Below are 25,753 nucleotides of genomic sequence, written 5' to 3'. Positions count from 1 at the left end.
GTGAGCTGAGCAAGTTTAGGATTAGATTGTTTGAATAATTTTGTCAGGCTCTGGGTTATAGAGGTGATCCCTAGTTGTCTGTACCTGGCCCTGGAATAATTTAGGAGAGGAGAAGAGTAGTCCTGACTGCAGAAGCCTGAGGAGAGGAAGCAGATAAGGGTATGGACTTAAGATCGGCTGATGTGCATATCAAAGGTGTGCTTGCAGGCAAGTTTCCCCACTATTTCTAGCAAATAGCTAACCCTGAGAGGAGGCGGTCCCTCTCCAGGTCTGCAAGGCCTGAAGACATCAATGTATCAAAAATATAGAACGTAAAAAACATGACTAATACAAAAGTAATTAGAAATTGAAATTTTAAAAATACCATTTGAAAAGAGCATCCAAAAATGTGTAATAAATGGGGGAAACCTGCAAAAGATGTCTCAGATCTGTAAGTGAAAACTGTAACACATTGTTGAAAGAAATTAAAGACCTAAATAAAATGAGTGGAGAGATATACTTTGTTCATGGGACAGAAGATTTAATATTAAGATATCAGATGTCAACTCTCACCAAATTCATTTATCAACAGATTCAACACAATTCCAATCAAAATCACACAGGCTTTTTTTTTTTTTTTTAGAAATTAACAAGCTGATTCTAAAATTCATATGGAAATGCAAATGACCTTAAGTAGACAGAACATTTTTTTTTTTAAAGATTTTATTTATTTATTTGACAGAGAGAGACACAGTGAGAGAGGGAACACAAGCAGGGCGAGTGGGAGAGGGAGAAGCAGGCTTCCCGCCGAGCAGGGAGCCCGATGCGGGGCTCGATCCCAGGACCCTGGGATCATGACCTGAGTCAAAGGTAGACGCTTAACGACTGAGCCACCCAGGCGCCCCGACAGAACAACTTTTAATAAGAACAAACCTGCATAGCTAACACTACATAATTTCAACTTAATATGAAGCCACTGTAGGGGTACCTGGTGGCTCAGTTAGTTAAGCACCTGACTCTGAATTTCAGCTTAGGTCATGATCTCAGGTTTGTGAAATCGAACCCCAAGTCAGGCTCTGTGCTCAGCAGGGAGTCTGCTTCTCTCCCTCTCCCTCTCCCTGCCCCCCCCACCACCCTGCACTCACATGCTCTCTCTCTTTCTCTAAAATAAATAAACAAATCTTTTTTAAAAAGCTACTGTAATTAAGACTGTGGTAATGTAACAGCATCAAGATAAACAGATCACTGGGACAGAAAAGAGAGTCTAGAAATAGTTCTACTTATATACGGACAAGGTGCAAAGACAATTCATTGAAGAAGGGGCACAACAATCAGATATCCATATACAATATACACACATATATGTATACCATAAACCATATATAAAAAGTAACTCAAAATGGATCATACACCTGAAGATAAAACCTAGAGCTATAAAACCCCCGGAAGAAAACATGAGCAAAAATCCTCGTGACCTTGGGTTAGGCAAAGATTTCTGAGATAAGACACCACAACCTCAATCTATAAAAGAACTGATAAACTGGGCTTCTTCAAAATTTAAATCATTTGCTCTTTGAAAGATACTGTTAAAGAGAATGAAAAGACAAACCACAGACTGAGAGAAAATATTTGCAAATCTTATTTAATAAAAGACTTGTATCTAGAATATATTTTTTTAAAAAAACGCTCAAAACTCAATAAAGGAAAGGATCTTGGAAGATGGTGGAGTATGAAGCACCAGGAATCTTTCTCCCCACCTAGACAACAATTTCACTGGCATGATCTGTTTGATGTGATAATTTTGTAACTCTAGAGTCTATTAAGGCTTGCAACTTCCAGGGGGAAGACTTGAATGATAAATTTTGGATAAATTCAGCTCTTAGCAAAATAGCAGCGACATATCCTAGCCATGTGATGGGCAGCTATGCACATGTTCCTGGAGCAGCTTACGCACAGCCCAAGTTGGGCAAAGACACTGTCCTCCAAGTATCAGAAAAAAGATCCTGTCTTCCAAATATCAGGGATCAGTGCTCTGATCACTGACTGCTGCTTCTGATCACAGAAGTGTGAAGGCCAGCAGCCATTGTTGTTGCACCTCTCCCCATTGTTGCAAGCCCCTCCCCCACAAGTGATATCCAGGGAATTTAAAGGCCAGTTCCCTTACCACTCCCTATCCTCGTTTCATTTTTCACTTTTCTCCTTTCAGGAGACAGACATTAAAGACTAGGACATTCAAAACAATTACATATATGAGGAAAATTAGGACTGCAAATGCCCAGGGAAAAGCTCAGAAAAGAGCTATTATATGACCTTAAATTTACACTTCAGGCTGATCCCCGGCATACAGAAAACTTACAACAATAACAACAATAATAATTATTATAATAAGCAAATAACAATTATTAAAAAAAAAAAAAAACACCAAAAAACTAAAACAGCAAACCTTGGGGAAGGGGAAGCATCTGATTTACAGAGTCAGTCACCACATTATTAGATCAAATGTCCAGTGTTCACCAACAACAAATCATAAGGCATACAAACAAACAGGAAAGTATGGGCCATTCAAAGGAAAAAAATACATCAACAGAAACTTTCCCTGAAAAAGACCTGATGGCAGATATACTCAACAATGATTTTAAAACAATGGTCTTAAAGATGCTCAAAGAACTAAAGGAAGATGTGGAGAAAGTCAAGAATGTGATGTGTGAACAGAATGGAAATATCAATAAAGAGAGAAAACCTCAAAAGAAACAAACAAACAAAAAATGCTGGGGCTGAAAAGTGCAATAACTGAAATGAAAAATTCACTAGAGGGATTCAAAGGCAGATGTGAGCAGGCAGAAGAGAGCAGGCAGAAGAAAAATCAGTGAACTTGAAGATAAAATGGAAATTATCGGGTCTGAGGAACAGAAAGAGAAAAGATTGAAAAAAAGTGAATAGAACCTAAGGACCTATAGGATACCAACAAGAGAACCAACATACACATTGCAAGAGTCCCAGAAAGAGAAGAAAAAGGGACAGAGAGAATATTTGAAGAAATAATGGTGGAAAAATTCCCCAATTTGATGAAAGACATGAATATAAACATCCAAGAAGCTCAACAAACTCCAGGTAAGATAAACTCAGAGAACCACACCAAAACACATTTTAATCAACCTTTCAAAAGACAAAGAGAAAATCTTGAAAGCAGCAAGAGGGAAGCGAATTGTCACATACAACAAGGAAACCACAATAAAATGATGAACAGATTTCACATCAGAAACTTTGGAGGCCAGAAAACAGTGAGCTGATATATTCAAAGTGCTAAAAGAAAAAGCTGTCCACTAAGAATCCTATATCCAGCAAAAGTGTCCTTCAAAAGTAAGGGAGAAATTAAGACATTCCTAGATAAACAAAAGTTGAGGGACTTATGACCACTAAAGCTGCCCTACAAGAAATGCTCAAGGGAGTTCTACAAGGTTAAATGAAAAGACACTAGGCAGTAATTTGAAGCTATGTTAAGAAATAAAGATCTCAATAAAGGTAAATACATGGGTGGTTATAAAAGCTAATATTATTGTAACAATGGTTTGTAACTGTACTTTTTGTTTTCTACATGATTTAACAAATATATTCAAAGAAAGAATATTATTAGTATTAAAGCTATTATTACTGTAACTTTTGTTTATAACTCCAAATTTTGTTTACTACATAATTTAAGAGACTAATGCATTTACAAGAATTATTAGTTTATGTTTGGGGGCATACAATGTATTAAGATATAATTCTGTGACATTAACAATGAAAAGCAGTAGGGACAGAGCTATAAAGGAGCAAACTTTTTGTATGTTATTGAAGTTAAACTGGTATAAATTCAAATTAGAGTGTTATAACTTTAGGATATTAAGTGTAATCTCCATGGTAATCACAAAGAAAATAGATATAGGATATACATAAAGGTAAATGAGAAAGGAATTTAAACATTTCACTACAAAAAATCAACTACATACAAAACAGAACATTAAGGGACAAAAAAGCTATAAGGCATAGAGAAAACAAACAGCACAGTAACAGAAGTCCCTCCTTAACAATAATTACTTTAAACGCAAATGGATTAAAAAAACTGTCCAATCAAAAGACAGAGATTGGCAGAATGAATAAAAACATATGATCCAACTATATGCTGTCTTACAAGAGACTCAAGATCCAAAGACACAAATGAGTTAAAAGTGAAAAGATAGAAAAAAAAAAAAATTCCATGCAAACAGTAACCAAAAGACAGCAGGTGAGGTTACTAATATCAGACAAAGTAGACTTTAAATCAAAAATGGTTACATGAGACAAGGAAGGACATTATATACTAATAAAAGATTCAATACAGCAAGCAGATATAACAATTATAGATAATTACACACTTAACTACAGGCAATCAAAATATATGAAGCAAAAACTGACAGAACTGAAAGAAAAAATAGTTCTACAATAATAGTTGGAGACTTTAATACCCCATTCATGATAATGGCTAGAACAATCAGACTGAAGATAATTAAGCAAACACTTAACACAATAAACTAACTAGATATAACAGACATATACACACTAGCTACCCAACAACAGAGTACACATTCTGCTCAAGTGCTCCAGGACAGACTGTATGTTAGGCCACAAATCAAAGTCTCAGTAGATTTAAAAAGATAGCTATCTTACAAAGTATCTTCTCTGAACACAATGGGATGAAGTTAGAAATCTACAACAAAAGGAAAACTGAAAAATTCACAAAATTATGGAAATTAACAATGCACTTTTAAACAACCAAGTGATCAAAGAAAAAATCACATGGTAAATTAGAAAACTGAGACAAATGGAAACAAACACATTACAAAACCTATGGGACAGAGGGAAAGCTATACATATACTAAACCAATTGATATATGATGGATCAGTCAAGAATGGGTTACTAGATAATGGTATTAGGAAAACTGGCTTGCTACCTGGAGAAAAACACCTGAAACAAAGGTAGAATCCAAATGAATTAAAGACCTAAAAGTGAAGGGTAAAACTATAAAGCTAATATGGAAGAAAATGTAGAATTCATCCTAGTGATCTTGGGATAAGGAAGGACAAACAATAAAGTAAAAAAGGCACAAACAATAAAGTAAAAAACTGATGAATTCTGAATTAAAATTAAGGCCTTCTGTTCAACAAAGAACACCAAAGAAAAGTCAACAAATGGGTGAGAGACTAAGAGAAGACATCTAATGTCTAAGTAAAGAAGTAAAACCTAGAGAGTATACAAGGAACTGGTGCAAATCAATGCTAGAAAGACAACAAAACCCAATTTTTAAAAGTGGGTCAAGAAACTCATAGAAAGGAAAAAAAATTAATTGAATTGCTAATAAGTCTATACAGAGATACTTAGACTCATCAGTAATCAGAGAAATACAAATTAAAATAAAGATATTATTCATAGTCATCAGACTAGCAAAACTTAAAAAAAATAACAAAGGTTGGTAATAACGTGGTGGAAATAGGGACTGTGGTGGGAAGGCCAAAGGGACTAGTCATTTTGGAGAGTTCTTAGCATTACTTGGTGAAGTGAATTAATTTTATGTTACCTGCTTTCCTCCTCGATCCCACCCTGGACACAATCTCAGAGAAATTCTTGTATAAGATGATAAGTGGACCCAAACAAGTATGTTTTTCAGTTATGTTGTGATAGCAGGGAGTTGGAAGTTATCTAGAGGGTCAGGTAAGTAAAATGTTGTAGACAATTTGGAATTCTATGCTGCAGTCAGAAGCAGTGAAATGGATGTACACACAGCAGTATAAAGAGTACTGAGTTAATGCTGAGAAACAGAAGAAGATCTGCAACATAATCCTACCGGGGGAAATTAAACTCACACATGATAGTGCTATGTATTTTATAGGGATATACATATATCCAAGGACAAATAGCAACACTTAACATACTTGCCTGCAGGGATTGAGGATAAGGTGGAAAATAGGGGTGAAAATTAGGGCTTGAAGAAGAATAAAATGTAAAAAACCAAGAAAACCTTGCAATGAATCAATCGTGAAAATGACCAGTTCTCAACTGAGTAGGATCAACTCAACTTTCTACATCTGGGGTCCATGAAAAGAAAAATGTATAACTGTAAAACTTATGTAAAACCTTGTGTGCTGAAAGATCTAATAAAATTGTATATGCAGTGCACATAACAGCATTCGATGAGCTTGTAAAGCATCACTCAAATAGAAGTTATGACTAGATATGAGAAGGGTTGTCGTCCTCTACGTGATAGAACTGAGAGGTTCAGAGAGGTTAAGTGGCTTGCCCAAGGACACCTGTGCAGGAAGAGGTAGCACTAAAGGAGTCATCCTCAATACTGTGCTTCCTCTCACATCCCATTTACGATTCACTAACAATGCATGGCAGCTCAGCCTTCGAAATACATCCCAAACCTGACCGCTTCTAAGCTCACTTCTACCGTTTCCACTCTTAAGTCACCGTCGCCTTCTCCCTGAACTACTCAACAGTCTCCTAACGGGGCCTGCTGTTTCCACTGATGCCCCCTCGGCAATCCGTCTTCTGCCAGTGGCCAGAACCAGCTTCTAAAAAGTCTATCGGCTCTTACTTCCTTGCTTTCAACTCTCCAAAGGGCTTCCTTTGAAAACCATCACAATGGCAAATAAAGCCCTACACCACCTGCCCCCTGCTTATCCCTCCGACCAGTTTCTGCTACACCCCTAGCCTCTACCCTTGCTCACTGCCCTCCAGCCACACTGGCCTCTTTGTTCTTCCCAGTACATGCCAGGCCAGTTCCTGTCTTTGCATTGGCTGTTCCCTCTGGCTGGAATGCTCTTTCTTCTGATACTCACATTGCTAGCTTCCTCTCTTCCTTCAGATGTCATTCATTCATTTATTTTTAAAGTGTTTATTTATTTGACAGAGACAGTGAACAAGAGAGAGCACAAGCAGGGGGAGTGGCAGGCAGAGGGAGAAGCAGGCTCCCCGCCGAGCAGGGGCTCTATCCCAGGACTCTGGGATCATGACCTGAGCCGAAGGCAGACACTTAACCGACTCAGCCACCCAGGCGTCCCGGATGTCATTCATTTAAATGTCACTTGTCTTTTCTGAAATTCCTTCAAAGAACACTGCCTCCTGGCATTCTCTATCCTCCCATCTTCCTCTATTTTCCCTCCTGGCACTTATTACCTGACACTGTTATTTACTTATTTTCCAATTTATTTGAATGTCTATCTCCTCCACTACTACACAAGCTCTTCAACCCTCTTAGTCACCACTGTACCTGCAGAGCCCAGACGGTGCCCAGCACACAGAAGACACATGGAAGGGGCGCCTGGGTGGCTCAGTTGGTTAAGCGACTGCCTTCGGCTCAGGTCATGATCCTGGAGTCCCGGGATCGAGTCCCGCATCGGGCTCCCTGCTGAACAGGGAGCCTGCTTCTCCCTCTGACCCTCCCCCCTCTCATGCTCTCTCTATCTCATTCTCTCTCTCAAATAAATAAATAAAATCTTTAAAAAAAAAAAAAAAAAGAAGACGACACATGGAAGTATTTCTTGAGAGCAATAATTAAACTCTAATCTGACCACCTAGCTCATGCTCTTTCCATCACATCACGCTGCTTCTGGGAAAAAGATAAATGTATATACAGTTTGTCATTTCTCCCCTAACAGATTAAAAGGTCACGTCTTATATATATTTTTTAAGCTCTACCAGGCCTAGCATGTAGTAAATGCTGGGTAAATATGAAATGAAAGCGTGAAAAGCAACCATAAAATAAGAAAAAAAGAAAAGGGAGCTGGTGGTAAGGAGAAACTCTAATTTGTATTCTGTGGCATCACTGATCATTTGGGAGTCAATGCTTCTTATACTCCCTATGTGCCTATCTGCCCAAGTTAGAGGAGTTTTGAAAGACATAAAAATTAAGCAAATATAAGTCCTGGCTTCAAGGATCTAACATATGTGTAAATATCAAAATTCAAATTTTAATACATACTTATTAAAGAGGCATAATTAAAGAGTTATAGAATTTCAAGGTGAGGAGAATTACTTCTAGTTGCGGAAATTAACAGAAGAGACTACAAAAGAGGGGGCAGTTAAAATGGTTATACTACATATTGATAAATGAGTAGTAATTGGATGATAGACTATGAACTCCTGAAAGATAAGAACTATATTTTATTCATCTTGGTGTTCTTCATGCCTCACAAAATGCCGAGAACATAACGATATTAAATAAATCTTTAACAAACCTGGGAGGAACAAGGCATTCCAGGCAGAAGGAAGAGCATCAGTAAGATACAGACATGAGAATGCAGGACATAGTGAGCAAAAATAAAAGAGTGAGGACTGGCTAATAGAAAGGGTTCATGAGGGGCGCCTGGGGGGCTCAGTCAGTTAAGCATCTGCCTTGGGCTCAGGTCATGACCCCAGGGTCCTGGGAAGGAGCCCAGCATCAGCCTCCTTGCTCAGCAGGGAGCCTGCCTCTCCCTTTGCCCCCCCACCCCACTTGTGCTCTCTTTCAAATAAATAAATAAAATCTTAAAAAAAAAAAAAAAAAGGGTTCATGAAAGGGAATGGCAAGAACTAAGGTGGGAAAAGTAAGTTAGGGCCAGACATGGGAGTACCACAAATGACAGAGTAGAAGGTTTATATTCTGCAGGCCAGGAGAGACCACTGAAAACTTTTACACGGGAGAAGGTGATCCGAGGAGTCTAGTAGGAGTCCTCTGCTTGAAAAAATAAATAAATCTGTCAACAATTTGTCCATACCGTTTTCAATTCTATCACTGGAAATTACCATCTTTTAAGGCATAACCTCTCTAGGAATCTACTTAATATCCAAATTCTCCTGAGAGATAATAAAAAAAGCTGTTGTCATTCATTTATACTTTAGTGTAAACTGGATAATCAATTCACCTTCTCCTAGCTAGAGTTAAGTACACAGAACCATTGGGAAAATAAGAATTTTGACTGCAGACAGAAGTATAACTTTTTGACTCTGAGACACCACCGCATTGGAAAGACAGAGTCTGGGGTGCAAACAAACAAAAAAGAGATTAACTAATTAATACCTTTACTTAAGAGCCAATTCTGTTTTTTTTTTTCCAAAAGCAGAACTTAGTAAGGATAAATAAAAGATATTATAATCTCCCATAGTAGGAAGTATTCAATTGATGACAAGGAAGGTGAGAAATATGATAAACTAACCATTTTTGAAGGAAAAAAAAAAAGGTTTTGTGGAATTTAGACACTACATACTAAGTTCTTTGAGTTTTCCTCAAAAGAGGCAAGTAAAGACTTTACCTAAATCACATTCAACCACTTCATGGAACTGTGGCGGACAGTTAATAATCCAAGGAATATGATGCTGCAAGAAGAAATATTTTTTTAAAAAGGTTAAAAATCCACCCAAATGATGTTATGTACCAAAAGTGATCATCAAGCTGATAATAACAACCATATGATAACCCTGGGAATTCCATTCAGATGTAATGGAAATCAGGCATCTCATTGGGATGGTTTTCTGCTTTCTAAAATTCATATCCTCAATCTAGGCCTGGGAACGCTCGTTTTGCTGGCGGGTTAGGCGATGGGGCGCAAGGAAAACACTGGGACGCGTGGCCGCAGACGTCCACCAGGTTCCCTACGTAAAGCGGGTAGAATAGGCACTCACCGCTTGTCGATGGCGTCGATGTTTGAATGGAGGAGCCACAGCTCCTCCGTGTTGTCCTGCCGGGAAGACAGGATCAGGTGGTGACCAGTCAGACACAAGGTCCCTTCGACGGCGGGATAGAAAGGCCGGTGCAGCACCACATTGTCCACCCGTGGGGTCTTAATCAGCTCCGCAAACTCCATGTTCCCCCGCGGCCGGAGCCACGGGACTGCGGAGGCCCGGAGGTCCGAGGCGGTCACACCGCCGCAGGGCTGGGGAGGAGAATGACCCGGCTCCCGGCCGACCGGAGGGGCGGGGACGAGGCGGGGAGGCCGGGCCCCGCCCCAGGCTCGGGTGGGCGCGGCGAGGCCTGCGGTCACAATCACTGGCCGCGGGAAGAGGAGGGCTGGGGCTGGGGCTGGGCCAGGCCCGGGCGTCCCTCTCGCACTCCCGGTGCCCCCAGGCCCAGGTCTCGGGCGAAGAGAACGCTCCGCGACAGGCCCAGCAGCCGCCGCCGCCACCTGGGGACCCGGCCTCTGCTGGGCAGGCTGAACCGAGAAAGAGGAGGCCGCTTTGGGGCCAGTTTCCAGCACCGAGCTGCTAGGGACTCCTGGCGGAAGTAGCTGCTGGGAGCCGGAGCCTAGGGTAACTCCGGGCGGAAGCGGTGGAGCTCGAAACTCGGAAGACAGGGAAGTCAGAGCCGGAAGGCAGTCCCCTCCCCAAGAGGGTGCTTCCGGAAACACAGACCTCCAAGATTTGTGTTCCTACCAGGAAAAGGCTCTTTACGTTCATGTCCACCGCCGTACCTCCCATTCCTCCAAATATTCCATATCAGAAAAGGCCGGGGAAGATGGAACGACGAGAAGAGGTCCTTGTCTGCCTCCCTGCACTTGAGTAGTAATCCCTCCTCCAAGGGCTCTTCATAACGTGGAGCTGTCGTTAATTGTGATGATTTTCGTCCATTCGCCGTGAGATGACAAGTGTGGGATCGAATGAGTGATTGTGACCGTAGAGAATCCGACAGGTGTAAGGGAGAAACCCAGCGCCGGGCGCTGCTGACTCCCAGAGCGCGCCGCGCCAAGGTTCTGTGACCTTGCTAAAACAGTTAATCTGTAGCAGAGACTGGACTTTAGTCTAGATCTATGAAATCAAGGTACTGGGGCATTGACACCACCACACAGCCTCCCCATTAGGTACAGTGCCACCGAACTACTCCCAGATACCTAAATTATGCCAGAAATTTACTTAAATAAGTTCTCTTTGCTTAGTGCCCTCCCCCAAACTATTTTCATTATAAAATAGAGAATTAGAGGGGAAATATGCAAGGGTTTGAGTCCTGGTCTGCTGTCAGTCCATTAACCTTTGAAATCCCCACCATCTAGTACCTAAGGACAGCTAGTAAGCTAAAGTCTCACAGCAATCAAAGACAAAGTTAATCGCCTAAAATCTCACCAGATCAACCACCAACAGTGTCCTTGCGTGTGCCCTTGCCCTTCCTAAAATCTTCCCTTATTAAAACAAAAACACTTTATAAGATTGTTACAGCTGAGAGGCCAGCTTTATTTGTCCGCAAAAGAAAAAAGGAACCAACAGAAAAGGGAGAATGAGGGAATTGGTTTATAAAGCTATTTTTTAAATTGGGATTTTTGTTGTCCTTCCACTTTGTGGCTCATTATAACAATTACCAATTGAGAATTTACTTCCAGAATAAAGAATCAGGGAAAGTTTTGTGGAGAAGGTATCATTTGAAACAATGACCTTGGAGGATGAGTAATTTACACCCTGAATGGAATGTAGCCAATATGTCTTGTCTTAATTTAATGATGTCTACTAGAGGTAGGGGAAAATTCTCCAAAAATTCCATGATCTTTTCTTTTAGTTTAACTGGAAACAAACAAACAAAAAAGCCTATGAAAAAACCATTGTGTCATTACATTAAAAAATGTTTAATATTCCATAAAGGCATAAACTTTCTGCCCACAAGAGAAAATTGTCAGTATCATGCTGGATTGCTATAAGGAAACACTGGAAACTATTAGAAAATTGCATCTACTCTGGATTTAAGCTCAAAGCAAAGGAAGCCCCTGAGATCTGCAGAAAACAAATATTCAGTAGCAAAGAATAGAGGGGATGCAGATCATGTGAATTTAGTAAGTACATGAACAGTAGATGGCAGTAGAGCTCGACGGTAATAGGGTAGGCTTCCATTCTATTAATTCAATGAGGCTGTAGTCAAACAAGTTTTTTTTTCTTAAGATTTTTATTTATTTATTAGAGAGAGAGAATGAGAGAGAGAGAGCATGAGAGCGGGGAGGGTCAGAGGGAGAAGCAGACACCCCACCGAGCAGGGAGCCTGATGTGGGACTCGATCCCGAGACTCCAGGATCATGACCTGAGCCGAAGGCAGTCACTTAACCAACTGAGCCACCCAGGCGCCCCAAGTCAAACAAGTTTATTATCCAAACTGCCTGGATGCGAGGGTCTCAGATGATTCAGATAAATAAAAGAAGATGATGGCATTTATTTCTTTTGAAAGATGTATTTATTTATTTTAGAGAGCGCAAACGGGAGGGAGGGGAAGAGAAAGAATCCTCAAGTAGACTCCCCACTGAGCGTGGGGCCCAACGTGAGGCCCAAGGGTCCATCCCAGGACCCCCGAGATCATGACCTGAGCCAAAGTCACGAGCTGCCCACCCAACCGACTGAGCTACCCAGGTGCCCCAATGATGGCATTTATTTATTTATTTATTTTTATTTTTTTAAAGATTTTATTTATTCATTTGAGACACAGAGATACAGAGAGAGAGAGCATGAGCAGGGAGAGAGGCAGAGGGAGAAGGAGAAGCAGGCTCCCCGCTGAGCCAGGAGCCCGATGTGGGGCTCGATCCCAGGACCCTGGGATCATGACCTGAGCCGAAGGCAGATGCTTAACCATCTGAGCCACCCAGGCGCCCCCATGATGGCATTTATAATGCAAGTAAAACACTCAACACCTTACAGGCATTATGTTTTAAGCATTTTATGAGATAATAAATGGCATTAATGTGTAATCATCTTATTCTATCAAATAGTCACCTAGCATGTATTAAGTGCCTACTTGGTCATCAGCACTCTGGGGAAGAGAAACAATAAATCTGACACAGCCCTTGCCCTCAAAAAGTAATAGCTACTTTGGGAAGGCCAACACACTCTACACAACTAATGAACAAAAAATAAGAGAGTAAGTGCTAACTTTTGAAGTACAGATTTACTTTCCTTGCTCTGTGTTTCTCTACTAGAAGTTGGTAGAAATTGAGAGTTTGAAGGTAGTTTGAAGAAAGCAGGTCAACAATTGCCAAAAGTAGCAAGAGCATCTAAGATGGAGAAGACATTGCCCATAGGTGCCACTGGTGAGCAGTTGTTCTCCATGTGCTTGACTGTTAGCGGCTGCATTGAACTTAATAACCTCGTGCCTGTCTTCCTTGTGTTCTCCATCCTTCACCCTCCAATCAAATCAATCACCAAGTTGTTGATCTGATCTTCTGATAGTTCTTGAATCCCCCACTTCTCCCCATCCCCAAGGCCATTGCCATAGTTCAGGCCACCACCATCTCTCACTGTACTTAAGGGGAAAGCCTCTCAGTTGGTCTCATTTCTTCCAGTGGGGTTTCCCTCCAGACTCTTTTTTCCATTGGCAGCTAAAGCCCTTTATACTGTTCTAAATTTTGTTTTTCTTTTCTTGTAAGTCCCTTTATGATCTAGCCCCTTAGGTGGTGATCAGTATCACAGATACCTCTCCTGCTCTCTCTCTCTCTACCTGGCACCACAGCTCCCAACCTCTCCTGCAGTTTGCACACTAACTCTCCCTAAATAGCTTACAGTTTCCTTTTGAGATTTTGCACCCAGTTAGAACCTTGCTACCGAGTGGAAGCGTAGAACAGAGACCATCATCATTAGCATTCCCTGGGAACTTTATTAGAAATGTTTCACTCCAGAGCAACTGAATCAGAGTCTGCACTTGGACAAGATTCCTAGATGATTTTTCTGCACATGAAAGTTTGAGAAAGCAGTGAATCTGGTTGTTCTTTCTGCCTGGTATACATCTACCTTACTCCCAATACCTTGCCCCTTGACCTGCTAATTCCTATCATCCTTCAGATCTCCTCTGAGCTGTCACTGCCTCTAGGACGCCTCTCCTGATTCCACACCTCATGGGCTCCACATTATATAGGCTCCACAGCACTATGTAATAGTAATAATAGTTCTGGGATGCCTGGGTGCTCTGTCAGTTAAGCGACCAACTCTTGATTTCAGCTCAGGTCATGATCTCAGGGTCCTAGGATGGAGCCCCATGTCACACTCCGAGCTCAGCACAGAGTCTGCTTGTCCCTCTCCCTATGCTCCTCCTCCCACTCTCTCTCTCAAATAAATAAATAAAATCTTTAAAAAATAATAATAATACTTCACACTTTTGAGTGTTTATTCTGTGTTCCAGACATTGTGCTAAATGCTTTGCATGCATTGGCCCATGTAGCTCTTGCACAATTCTCTGAGATTAGTTAGTATTCTCCTTTTACCAATGAGAAAACTGACGCACAGGATCTTAATAGCTTTTCCAAGGTCAGAGAGCAATAAGTGGTAGAAGCAGGATTCAGACCCAAACAGTTGGGTGCAGACTCTGAGCTCTTCACCACCATGCTACATTGGCACCCATGAGAACTGAGCCCACCTTCGTTGCTCTCTCTAATCTTACCTCTTAATAAACTATATTGAAATAGACTCCTTACATGTCATAACATTCCACTAGACAATAACCTCCTTGAGAGTAAGGACCATTTCTTGATTGTAGTATGCTCAGCATCCAGCTTAGTGCCTAGACATAGTAGCCACTCAATATACATTTGTTGAAAGACACCCTGTATTTTACTGAACACATTTCACCCTGGCCTCTCCTCCCACCACCCCAATCTGACTGACTTTAGATACTTTTTTATTATGTTCAGCTAGCCAGCATTCAGTACATCATTAGTTTTTGATGTAGTGTTCTATGATTCGTTATTTGCATATAACACCAAGCGCTCATTACAACACATGCCCTCCTTAGTACCCATCACCAGGCTTACTCTATCCTCCCACCCCCATCCCCTCTGAAACCCTCAGATTGTTTCCCAGAGTCCATAGTCTCTCATGGTTCGTCTCGCCCTTTGATTTCCCCCCTTCCGTTTTCCCTTCCTTCCCCTAATGTCCTCCGTCCACATATGAGTGAACCCATATGATAATTGTCTTTCTCTGCTTGACCTATTTCACTTAACATAATCCCCTCCAGTTCCATCCATGTCAGTGCAAATGGTGGGTATTCATCCTTTCTGATGGCTGAGCAATATTCCATTGTATATATGAACTACATCTTTTTTTTTTTTTTAAAGATTTTGTATTTATTTATTTGGGAGAAAGACAGAGATAGGGAGAGAGAGCACAAGCAGGGAGGAGAGGGAGAAGCAGACTCCCCGCTGAGCAGGGAGCCTGACGGGGACTCAATCCCAGGACCCTGAGATCATGACCCAAATCGAGGGCAGACGCCTAACCGACTGAGCCACCCAGGCGCCCCGAACCACATCTTCTTTATTGCAGATGTTTGTAGCAGCGTTCTGACGAGAGTAGGAGGAAGGTGGTGCTATGTTTTTCCCACCTTGCAGCTGAGGAAAGTAAAGCTGATGAATAACTTGTCAGCAATGATGATCATCTCTTACATTTAGTCACTATGTTACAATTCACAAAATATGTTCAAATACGTTATCACATATGCCTTTCTCAATGACCTGGTGAAATAGGTAGGAGAGGTATTGTTCCCAGCTCAGAGAGGAAGAACTGAGGCTCAAGGGATGGTGATGTCCTTCCAATGAAAAAACCAAGCAGAGAGGCAGAGACTCAAAGGCAACACTTCTGAGGCCAAAATTCAGGCCCTTGCCATCACATTAATTTAAATTAGACTTACTCTTCACTGTTCTTGTCTGTTCAGATTCTGACCTGTGGGTGTTAGGAGAAGATAGTCACTGCTAAGTAAGCAAAGGGGGGCTAAAGTTTCAAGACACAACCACAACAAAAGGAGAGTTCTGGGGACAATGATTTGATCAATGGACCTGTATTCAGATACATTCTAATAGTCACATTTCCTATGTGTGGTTCACTAGGCCACTTTAGCTTTTGAAACCAATCAGAACAGCAACCTAGCATTTTAGAAGGTGACAAACTGGAAGGACGAGGGACTGTTGCTATTGCACATACAATAAATCAGCCCAAGCATAATTGCTTAAAGCAACATCCAGCAGTTGGTAGCTAGAGCTGGAGTAGTAGGAGGGGAGAGGCTGAGGCATCTGGGGACTGCCTAGGCACCCCTCTCGGCAATCTCAGGGCCTCTCCCACAGTCTCCTCGGGAGTTGATTTGATATTCCTGCTAGTACAGTGGCCTCAGGGTTGTCGGGCTGCATACAAAGCAGCTGGAGGTGTCAAGAGTGAATATTCCCAAGGGCAAATCAGAAGCTGCATCAACTTTTATGACCTACACTTGGATGTCGCATAATGTCGCTTCCACTGCACTCTCTTGATTTTAAACAGTCGCAAAAACCCACTCAGTTTCAAGGGGAGAGGACATAGACCCCACCTCTCAATAGGAGCAATGTCAAAAATATATGCCACAGTGATGCATTTGATAGTGGGAAACATATATGTATGAACTCAACCACCCCTGCACACACTGGCAGCTGGAAAGAGGAATAAAGAGAATATTCAGAAAGTCAACACATTCTTTTTGGCAAAGGGCTTCTCTGCTCATAGCCATAATGAAATGAGCTAAGAATATGCAATTACATATAATTGGATATAATTAAAATAAAGAGTCACATCTAAAATAAAGGCATAATTAAGAAGTAGGAAAATTTACTAGGTGGGAATGTCAACAATGTTAATTCAGTGATTACTGTTGCAGTTTATTTTATCGTCACTGAACCTAAGTCAGGGTCAGTGTCCAATAAAGTAGGGAAGCAACCTCAGTCTGCCCTCAGCTCTTTTATTCACAGCTCCCTAGCTTCCATTTTTTTCTTTCCCCACACTATTTACAGGAAGCTTTACATTTAATTTTAAATATGACATAATACTTTTGTTTTCAATCCTTTAATTTGCTCAAGACTATGATAACTGTTCCAATTTCCCCTTCTGTGTCTTCCCTTAGTTTTCTTCCTTTGGCTTTCCTCCACCATCCTTTCCTTTCCCATCCTATTCTGCTTTTCTCACCCCCCCCCCATCCATTTCTCTCAGAGACGACCACCTGAAAAGGACAGATCCACAAGTGTCACCCTGCAGATGACTGAGGAATTACAGAACGAAAAGCATATCTTTACAATGGATGAGATTTGGTGATCATCCCTATAACTAAGTGATCATCAAAGTAACATCCAGATATTCTGTGCTTCCTGATGTGAGTCAATAACAGATATGCAACATCACCTGGGGTGTGCACTAGCCAGACATGCTTAGCATGAGGAAACCATCAGACACATCCATAGAATGGGATATTCTACAAGGCAATTGGCTTGGACTCCCTTACAAAGTCAGTGCCATGGAAAACCAAAACAGAAGCAAAAGGCAAGAGGACCATTCCAGATTTGAAGAAATGAAAGGGATGTAATAACCAAATGCAAGTCAAGAAACTTGATTAAATCCCTGATCAGGAAAAAAAAAATACTATGAAAGACATTTTGGGGGAGGTGTGAACATGGATTGCATCTAGATGATATTATTGAGTTAATGTTAATTTTTTCAGATGGGATAATAATAATGTGGTTTGTAGGAGGAAACTATTTTTCTCAAGAGATGCATGCTGAAAGATTTAAAGATGAAGTGTCACAATGTCTACAGCTTTCAAATGTTTCAGAAAAATATATATTGATTATATGTGTGTATATATACACACATATATATACACATACACACATTGAATACACATATACATAGAGAATACACACAAACATCATGAAAGTGGCAAATTATTGATAATTGGTTAATTTGGGTGAAGTGTTTAAGGACATGTAGTGCACCAATCATCCAACTTTTCTATATTTGAATATTTTTTCAAAATTAGGATTGAAAGAATTAAAATAAAAAAGACCTGCAACAGTATGATGGTCATCGATGCAAGTTTTGGCAGCTAAACACAACAGCAGACCTGGAGCTGTGGCTTAGCATCATATGTAGTCTAGAGCGGCCTAGATGGGCAATTCAATGTTAATACAGCACTGACACAGAGAAACAAAACTGCAGACCCTTCTGAGAAAGTTTAGATTCTGAAAGATCATCAAAGACCACCGAAAGACTGGCCACCAGTGACTACTGCTGTGAATTTTGTTTTATCATAAGGGGTTACTGGTAGGAGCTCAAATATGAGTTGCTAAATCAGACATTCAAAATTTAAAGTCCATGCAATGTAATCTTGTCACCAGCCAGAATTTCTCTACACCTGGAATTTTCAAATCCCAAAATTCCCCCTTCTGACCAGTTTCCTTTTCCTGACCTTCATGTACGCTAACCCTGCCCTGCTTGGGTAGACTCTGAGTCCCTTCTAGCCTTCTTTAACTCACATCCCTCTGTGCTCAGGCCCCATGCGCTGATCACTAGCTCCCGTGACACTCTCCAGCACTCACTCCCTCACCTGCATGAAGGCAAGAACTGGGTTCTACTGATCTTTGTAGCCCCAGAGTTGAGCACTGTGACAGGTACATAGTAAATATTTGATAAATACATCTGAATGAAATGGAATCATCTAATCCAACCCTCTCATTTTACAAATGAAGAAACTGAGGCTCAGATGCAAAACAACTTACCTAAAATCACATGGCTGGTGAGTGGCAGACTGGGAAGGAAAACCCATTTCCTTGTCACTTTCTGATCAGAGATCTTTCTACTGCCAATGCTTCCTTTCCCATCATTTGTTAAGTCTAGTTTAGTTTTTAATTTTTGAGATAGGATGGATGGGGAACAGGGAAAGAATAAAAAGCCAGTTTGTCTACAAATACCAGCTAATGGCCCAGGGCATGTCTCTTGGTCTGGCCTCTGCTCTCCACTTCCTCCACCTACTCATCCCCGGGGCATGGAGGTAGATGTGGCTAGACACCAGGAAAGATGGGTTAGTTCCCTCCTCTGCTGGTTTTCTGCTGCATTTTTAATCAGTTCCTCCCTAGTGGAAAGTCTCTTGTCCCTTGATTCACTTTCACTTTTCCTCCTTGGTTTCAGTGTGTGTGTGTGTGTGTCTGTGTGTGTGTGTGTCTGTGTATGTATCCCTCAGAATTTTGTTTCTAAGGAGCAATGAAAACCTATCTTTCATGACTTTCCATTTGAGAACATCCCCTATCCTAAGACTTAAGAGGACATTTTGTCATCATCAGTGTCAAAGATTAAAAAAGCCAGACATGAGTTAAAACGGTCAGGACAGATTGTAATCAGTAATACACTATTGCAGTAGGGAAGGGTCCACAGTGAATGGAGTTCAAGTTCAATTTGTTCAGAGGTGACTGGGCATTTCAAAGGGAGAATGGGGGAATAAGGAGGAGAAATGGCTGGTGGGGGAGGGAGGAAGCTTGAATAGGACCAAAGGCAGGTACAGGCTGAATTGTGTCCTCCCCAAATTCATATGTTGAAGTTCTAACCCCAGTGCCTCAGAATATGACTGTATTTGGACATAGGGTCTTTTAAGAGGTAATTAAAGTTAAGTGAGGTCATTAGGGGGGCTCTAATCCCATATAACTAATGTCTTCATAGGAAGAGGACATTAGGACACAGACACACTCAGAAGAAAGACCATGTGAGGACACAGGGAGAAGGTGGCCATCTACAAGCCAAAGAGAGAGGCCTTAGCAGAAACCAACTCTGCTAACCCTTTGATCTTGGACTTTCAGCCTCCAGAACTATGAGAAAATAAACTTCTGTTGTTTAAGTCCCCCACTCTGGTATTTCGTTATGGCAGCCCTAGCAAACTAATACAGATGGTCATCTTTTTATTTAAAAACAGAAACTATATAACACCAAAGATTATGAAACAATTGACAAACACAGATGGCTCTGGTGTCCCTCACTCCTCCATCATGGTTCTCCATACAACATGATTCTCATATCTGTCTCACGTTTAGGCCACAGCTCATCAGTTTGTCCTCCCAGCTTCCCACCCTGGCAGTAGCCTTATCCTGGACACAAACTTCCATGTCCGTCCACCAGGGGAGAAGCAAATCTATGAAGGAACCTGGGGAATACTGTGGATTTAGAAGAGGTTGGATCCCTAGGTCCATGCTACTTTGCCAGAGGGCATTCCCCAGGAACACCAGTTGACCCTGGCAGAGAACTGCTGCTGTGTGGGTCAGGTTGTACCCTGTGGTGATCGAGAGTTCTTCCATGGGCAGTCAACTCATAGAATGTGGAGCCCTGCCTCAGCACTTATCAACTGTGTGACCTCAAGCAATTTACTGAACCTCTCTGAGCTTCAGTTTTCCTACCTATAAAATGAAAACCAACCTCCCGGCTGTCAAGAAGATTAAATGAAATTATATAATTATTTAAGTACATAAAGTGCCCAGTAAAGGCTATGTCCTTAGCACCCCATATAACTAATCTCAAGTAGGAATAAAGTCATAAAGTTGAAAACAGGGCATTGTTGTTTGCAGTTCAGTTGGGCACCTTCTCTTTGACTCCAAGACTGTTCGTGTATATTTGAACTATGTTTGTGATTGAAAGAAATGTAGATTCCATCTGTTCTTAGGAGGATTGCCAATGCTTTGCCTGTGACCATTTTTATAGATTCCAGGAAAAGACATTTTGATAGTCCGCCTCATTCCTAGGAGTGTCCTGTACAGGCCCTCTAGAAAGGCAGGGCTGGGATATAGGAGGATGCCCCTAATGAAGACAGAGTTCTACAGCTTTTCTCTTTTTTTTGGTTTAATTTTTTATTGTTATGTTAATCACCATACATTACATCATTAGTTTTTGATGTAGTGTTCCATGATTCATTGTTTGTGCATAACACCCAGTGCTCCATGCAGAACGTGCCCTCCCCAATACCCATCACCAGGCTAACCCATCCCCCCTCCCCCCTCCCCTCTAGAACCCTCAGTTTGTTTCTCAGAGTCCATCATCTCTCATGGTTCGTCTCCCCCTCCGATTCCCCCCTTCATTCTTCCCCTCCTGCTATCTTCTTTTTTTTTTTTTCTTAACATATATTGCATTATTTGTTTCAGAGGTACAGATCTGAGATTCAACCGTCTTGCACAATTCACAGCGCTCACCATAGCACATACCCTCCCCAATGTCTATCACCCAGTCACCCCATCCCTCCCACCCCACCCCCCACTCCCGCAACCCTGTTTGTTTCCTGAGATTAAGAATTCCTCATATCAGTGAGGTCATATGATACATGTCTTTCTCTGTTTGACTTATTTCGCTCAACTACAGCTTTTCTCTTAACCTGCCTTTGCGTGAGAGCCTCCTCCTGCTTGTCTTCATGGCCTTGGGGTAACCTTGGCAGTGACCGCAGATCATTTTTGGCCATAGGCAATGTTTCTTAAACTGTGGGGTACAAAACATTTGCATCAGAATTTCAGAGGCGGGGGGCATCATAGGGGAACATGGAGATTCCCAGGCTCTTCCCCAAACCTACAGAATCAGAACTTCTGGGAACTTACACTTGCTCCACAAGCTCCCCAGGTGATTCTGAAGCTGCAGGTGCCGTCACCTTGATACAGTGAGTGTTCAAGTAATGGTGCTAGCATATGTATGTAACAGGGAAGGTGAGGAGGCAGCAATAGTTATTAAACGTTTACTATGTTCCAGGACCTAATATGCTGTATATGTTTCCTACGGATGCTGTAACATATTGCCACAAACTTAGTGGCTTAAAACAACACACATTTATTCTCTAAGAGTCTGGAAGTCAGAAGTCTGAAATCATTTTCACTAAGCTAAAATCAAGGTTTTTATGGTCAAAGATTCTAGAGGAGAATAGTTTCTTGCCTTTTTTAAACTTCTAGAGCTGCATTCCCTGGCTTGTGGCTCCTGCCTCCATCTGCAAAGCATCTTGCTTCAGTAGGCACATTGCCTTCCTCTGTAGTCAACTCTCCCTTGGCCTCCCTCTTATAAGGATACTTATGATTGAATTTAGGGCCCACCCACATAATCCAGGACAATCTCCCCATCTTAAGATCTTTGACTTAATTACTATTGGTTTGCAAATTGGTCCCCATATGTGGAGGGCAAGGAAAGACCAAAGAAAGAGGCAGACTGCTCCAGATTGGTAGATGACAGTTGGAATAAACAAAGGAACTTCCTACAAGACTTGTCTCAGGCAGCTGCAAGATGAGTAGATCTCCATACTTGCCTACCAGAATCTTAAAAAAAGTTTATACAGAGGCCTTAACTGGGTTTGATCACATATACTATCCAGATGGTCTCAAAAACACATTATTCTCTCAAGCCTGCATCCTTGAAAATGGCTCCCCCTGTGGAAATGGGGGCAGAATGTATATTCCAAGCACAGGGGAGGGAGTGAGGAGCCTCTGATTGTCTGGGTCCAGCTGATGAGGTCACATCCTCCCAAAGACTTCCTCCAATAATCACATCTGCCAAGTCTTTATTTTGCCATATAAGGTAACATTCACAGGTTCCAGGGATTAGGACCTGGATATTTTGGGGGTCATCATTCACAAACATTATTTTTTAATCCTCAAAACAATATTATGAGGTAGTTAGCATTAACTCCATTTTTTTCAGATGAGGGAATTGAGATTCAAAAAGGTTAAAATGACTTGTAGCAAACCACACAGCTGGTGGAGGGATTATGATTTGCCCCCAAGACCGTCTGGTTTTAAGACCTGTGATCCTTGCTCTGCATCAGATTGAACTATAAGGCCTGCCAAAGGAATCCTACCAGTCACAGCCTATCAGTCTTTCAGATGTCTGAGATGGCCTTTAAAATGTCCCAACGTGATGCCATTCTCGGTTTCTTTCCCAGATGCAGGTGAGAAGTCCAGCTTCTGAATTTGAGTGGGTTATGGTAAGATAGGCTATAGACAGAGATAAGTCAGGTTCTTTCCAAATTCTTGGAACACCTTGAGAAGACATAGATGATTGCCAAACATCCCTCTAGGCCGATTCTCGAGATAAGAACAGCCACTTGTATTTAGAGGCTTCATTGTAGTTCTGCACAATTTATGTAAAAAAGATTATGTAGGAAAAACATCTAGGTTAGATCTCGAAGACAGCCTTAAAAAGGCATACCCAGGAGGTGTTAACTAACCTTACTACAGTCCTCATTTTACAATATATACATGCATCAAGTCATTGCATTGTACACCTTAAACTTACGTATGTTATATGTCATTAATGACTCCGTAAAGCTGGGGTAGGAAAGCCATTTTCTTATTAGATAATGTCTCTGAAGTTGCTATGATTCTGGGGTGCTCAGCCAAGCACATATATGGGACATGGAGGGAGAGTGAAGAATTATTGTAATAGTGACTGTAAGAACTATCAGGAGTATGTAGTTCTTGGAATGTCTTAAGTTAGGACTATGAAAACACAATGACAAATGCTATCTGACGACCAGCCAGGTGGAGATAAGTAAACAGGGAACATTCTGAGTAGAGAGGCAGAAAATAAGAAAAGGGATATCTAGGCTTCACTATAGGAAAAGGTAAAAATAGAATATTAGAACTTCCATCACAGAGATGCAATTTAATTATAATATTTAGGTTGTAAAAAAATACAGTGTCTTCAAAAAGGAAAGAGAGCAAACTTTTCTATTCCAATCAAAGAGAAGGAAAGGGAACCAAAGTTGGATATTTTAATCTTTAAACAGAAGATAGTCTCCATTTTCGTGTTCTCTTGTTTCTAAAAAGGCTGTGCATTGTAACTGAAATCTCTCTAGAACAAAACCACCTTTACACTCTAGTCAATGGCTTATTTATTTAGAACATATTTGATATATCAAAGAATTAGAATGGTTCTTCAAAGTTAATTGTAATGGGATTTATCCTGGGTTCTAAGTTTCTGTATTTAGATGGGCTTGAATATTCAATACTTACTCTTTTATCAGCAGCCTCAGGTTAGTTTTATGTGGACCCAAACTCAGTCTAAAATTTTTGGATCTATCCACCATCCTAATTGCCCATTTTTATTCAGGTCCCACCTTCCCGGAGGAATCAGGTGTAAAACAATGAAGAGCAAATAGAAGCTTTTCTCAAAGGACAGCTCATCAGGAAAAAGCTAGGGTATGAGAACAGGAAATGTAGTGAGCAAAGCACTATAAAAAAAAGAATAACTGTCATTTCAACCTTTTGCATCAAAAGGAACGAGGACTAGGGTGGGTAGCAGACAGTAGCCAAAGGAATTAAGGCAATCTGTGTATTACCTGATATTTGCTGTATCATTTGTCCCTAAAGGTGAGCTCATCAAAGTTCCTAACAAATCCTCATTCAGCGCCAATTTTCTATTGTACCTTTCCTTTTATGCTGTTTGAGTCTACAAAAGTGCAATTTAGCCCTACCTCAAACTAATCATAGAAATAAGTTCTAGCTGAAATAAAATTCACTTATTTAAAGATGTTATTTATTTATTTATTTATTTGTCAGACAGAGAGAGAGAGAGAGCGTGCACAAGAAGGGGGAGTGGCAGGCAGAGGATGAAGCAGGCTCCCCACTGAGCAAGGAAACCAATATGGGACTCAATCCCAGGACCCTGGGATCATGACCTGAGCCAAAAGCAGACGCTTAACTGACTGAACCACCCAGGCATCCCATAGCTGAAATAAAATTCTAAGTGTAAAAAAACCAAAACTATTGTTTTCCATTCTTAACAATACGGCAAAATATAAACCCCTATCTGGGGGCCAGAGTTTCCATTTAAGTGGTTGAAGGGAAAGGGAGGCAAAGTCTAGTAACCACACAGGTGAGAAGTCTACCTGGAGACCTTACTTTATAAGGCTGAGACCCTGAAAGCCACAGCTAATTGGGTAATCCAGGGGGAAAACATTCTTTCTCTCTTGAGATATTAAGGGAACTTGTCTCTCTTGACCTTTCCTCTGAGTGAAGAGGAGAAAAATATGTTTAAGAATTTGCATTTTACCCTCACACAGGTTTAGAATCAGAAGGTATACTGTCTGAGAATCCTGGAAGCACAAAACTGATAATTTACTTTAAGGACATCCTGCATTGCTAATATATCAGGTGCCTGTAAAAGCAAATGTAAATGTTCACTTGAGGATTATACCTTAAACCTAAGTCAAAGAACTATTACAGATAGGGTCTATGGAACACAATCTCACAATAAATTATAAGACACACGAGGAAACAAGTCACTTGAGCAGGAGTCAGGAGAAAAAAAAAGCTATAGAAACATTCACAAAAGACTGAAGATATTAGAAAATAAAGCAAAATAAATATTGTAATATGTTTATTGAAATAAAAGAGGTGTTAGAAGTATGACCTTGGAACAAATAAGAACAAGCAGTAACTGAGACCTGCCATGATCGTACTTAACTGATAGTACCCAAACAAAAGCTACAGAGTATCTGCTCAACATTCTACAAAGATATGCTAAGATTGGCCATAAAGTCTTAACAAATGTTTAGACAAGCTAACACTTTACAAGCAATTACTTTAGCCAACAGCCTAATGTAAAACCTAGCTCTGCATTAAAAATATTTCCTCCAAGATCCTCAGGGAATCTGTTATTTGACTGTCTACTATACATACCATAAGATTTTGACAAGGCTCAATGCTGTTGTCCCTTTTTCTTTAACATTTTTTGGAGGTCCAACAGATCACCTACTACTCAGAACTTGCCCCTTAACTTCTGGGCAGGGGACATTTTGGCAGTATGCCGAAAGGTCTGTGTACCTCTTGACCTCATCTTGAGAAGCCATCACTGACCAGAGAATCCAAGTTGTTGCAGTGATTGGGAACCACTGAGGTATTATCTGTCAAAACTCCTAAAAGTTGCATGAGATTGTTGAAACTGAGTGGTGAGTACCTGAAGAGTTCATCATAAGCTGTCTTTACTTTTGTATTCATTTGAAATTTTCCATAATGACTTTAAAAATAGAAT

The 25,753-nt window shown here is 41.0% G+C and overlaps 1 protein-coding gene across 1 annotated transcript in view; it reads right to left on the bottom strand.

Annotated features, from left to right (window-relative positions):
• MTMR9 (myotubularin related protein 9) overlaps positions 1 to 10,298 on the bottom strand; it is a 53,859-nt gene extending 43,561 nt beyond the window's left edge. Inside the window, exon 1 of the mRNA XM_032389065.1 lies at positions 9,659 to 10,298. Coding sequence (XP_032244956.1) covers positions 9,659 to 9,840 — 182 coding nt within the window. The 5' untranslated portion in view covers positions 9,841 to 10,298. The remainder of the gene's footprint in view (positions 1 to 9,658) is intronic.
• Between the last annotated feature and the right edge of the window lie 15,455 nt (positions 10,299 to 25,753).

The sequence above is a fragment of the Phoca vitulina genome, unplaced genomic scaffold (assembly GCF_004348235.1).
Source record: "Phoca vitulina isolate PV1807 unplaced genomic scaffold, GSC_HSeal_1.0 scaffold53, whole genome shotgun sequence".
NCBI lineage: Eukaryota > Metazoa > Chordata > Mammalia > Carnivora > Phocidae > Phoca > Phoca vitulina.
This window is presented reverse-complemented; position numbering and strand designations above follow the sequence as displayed.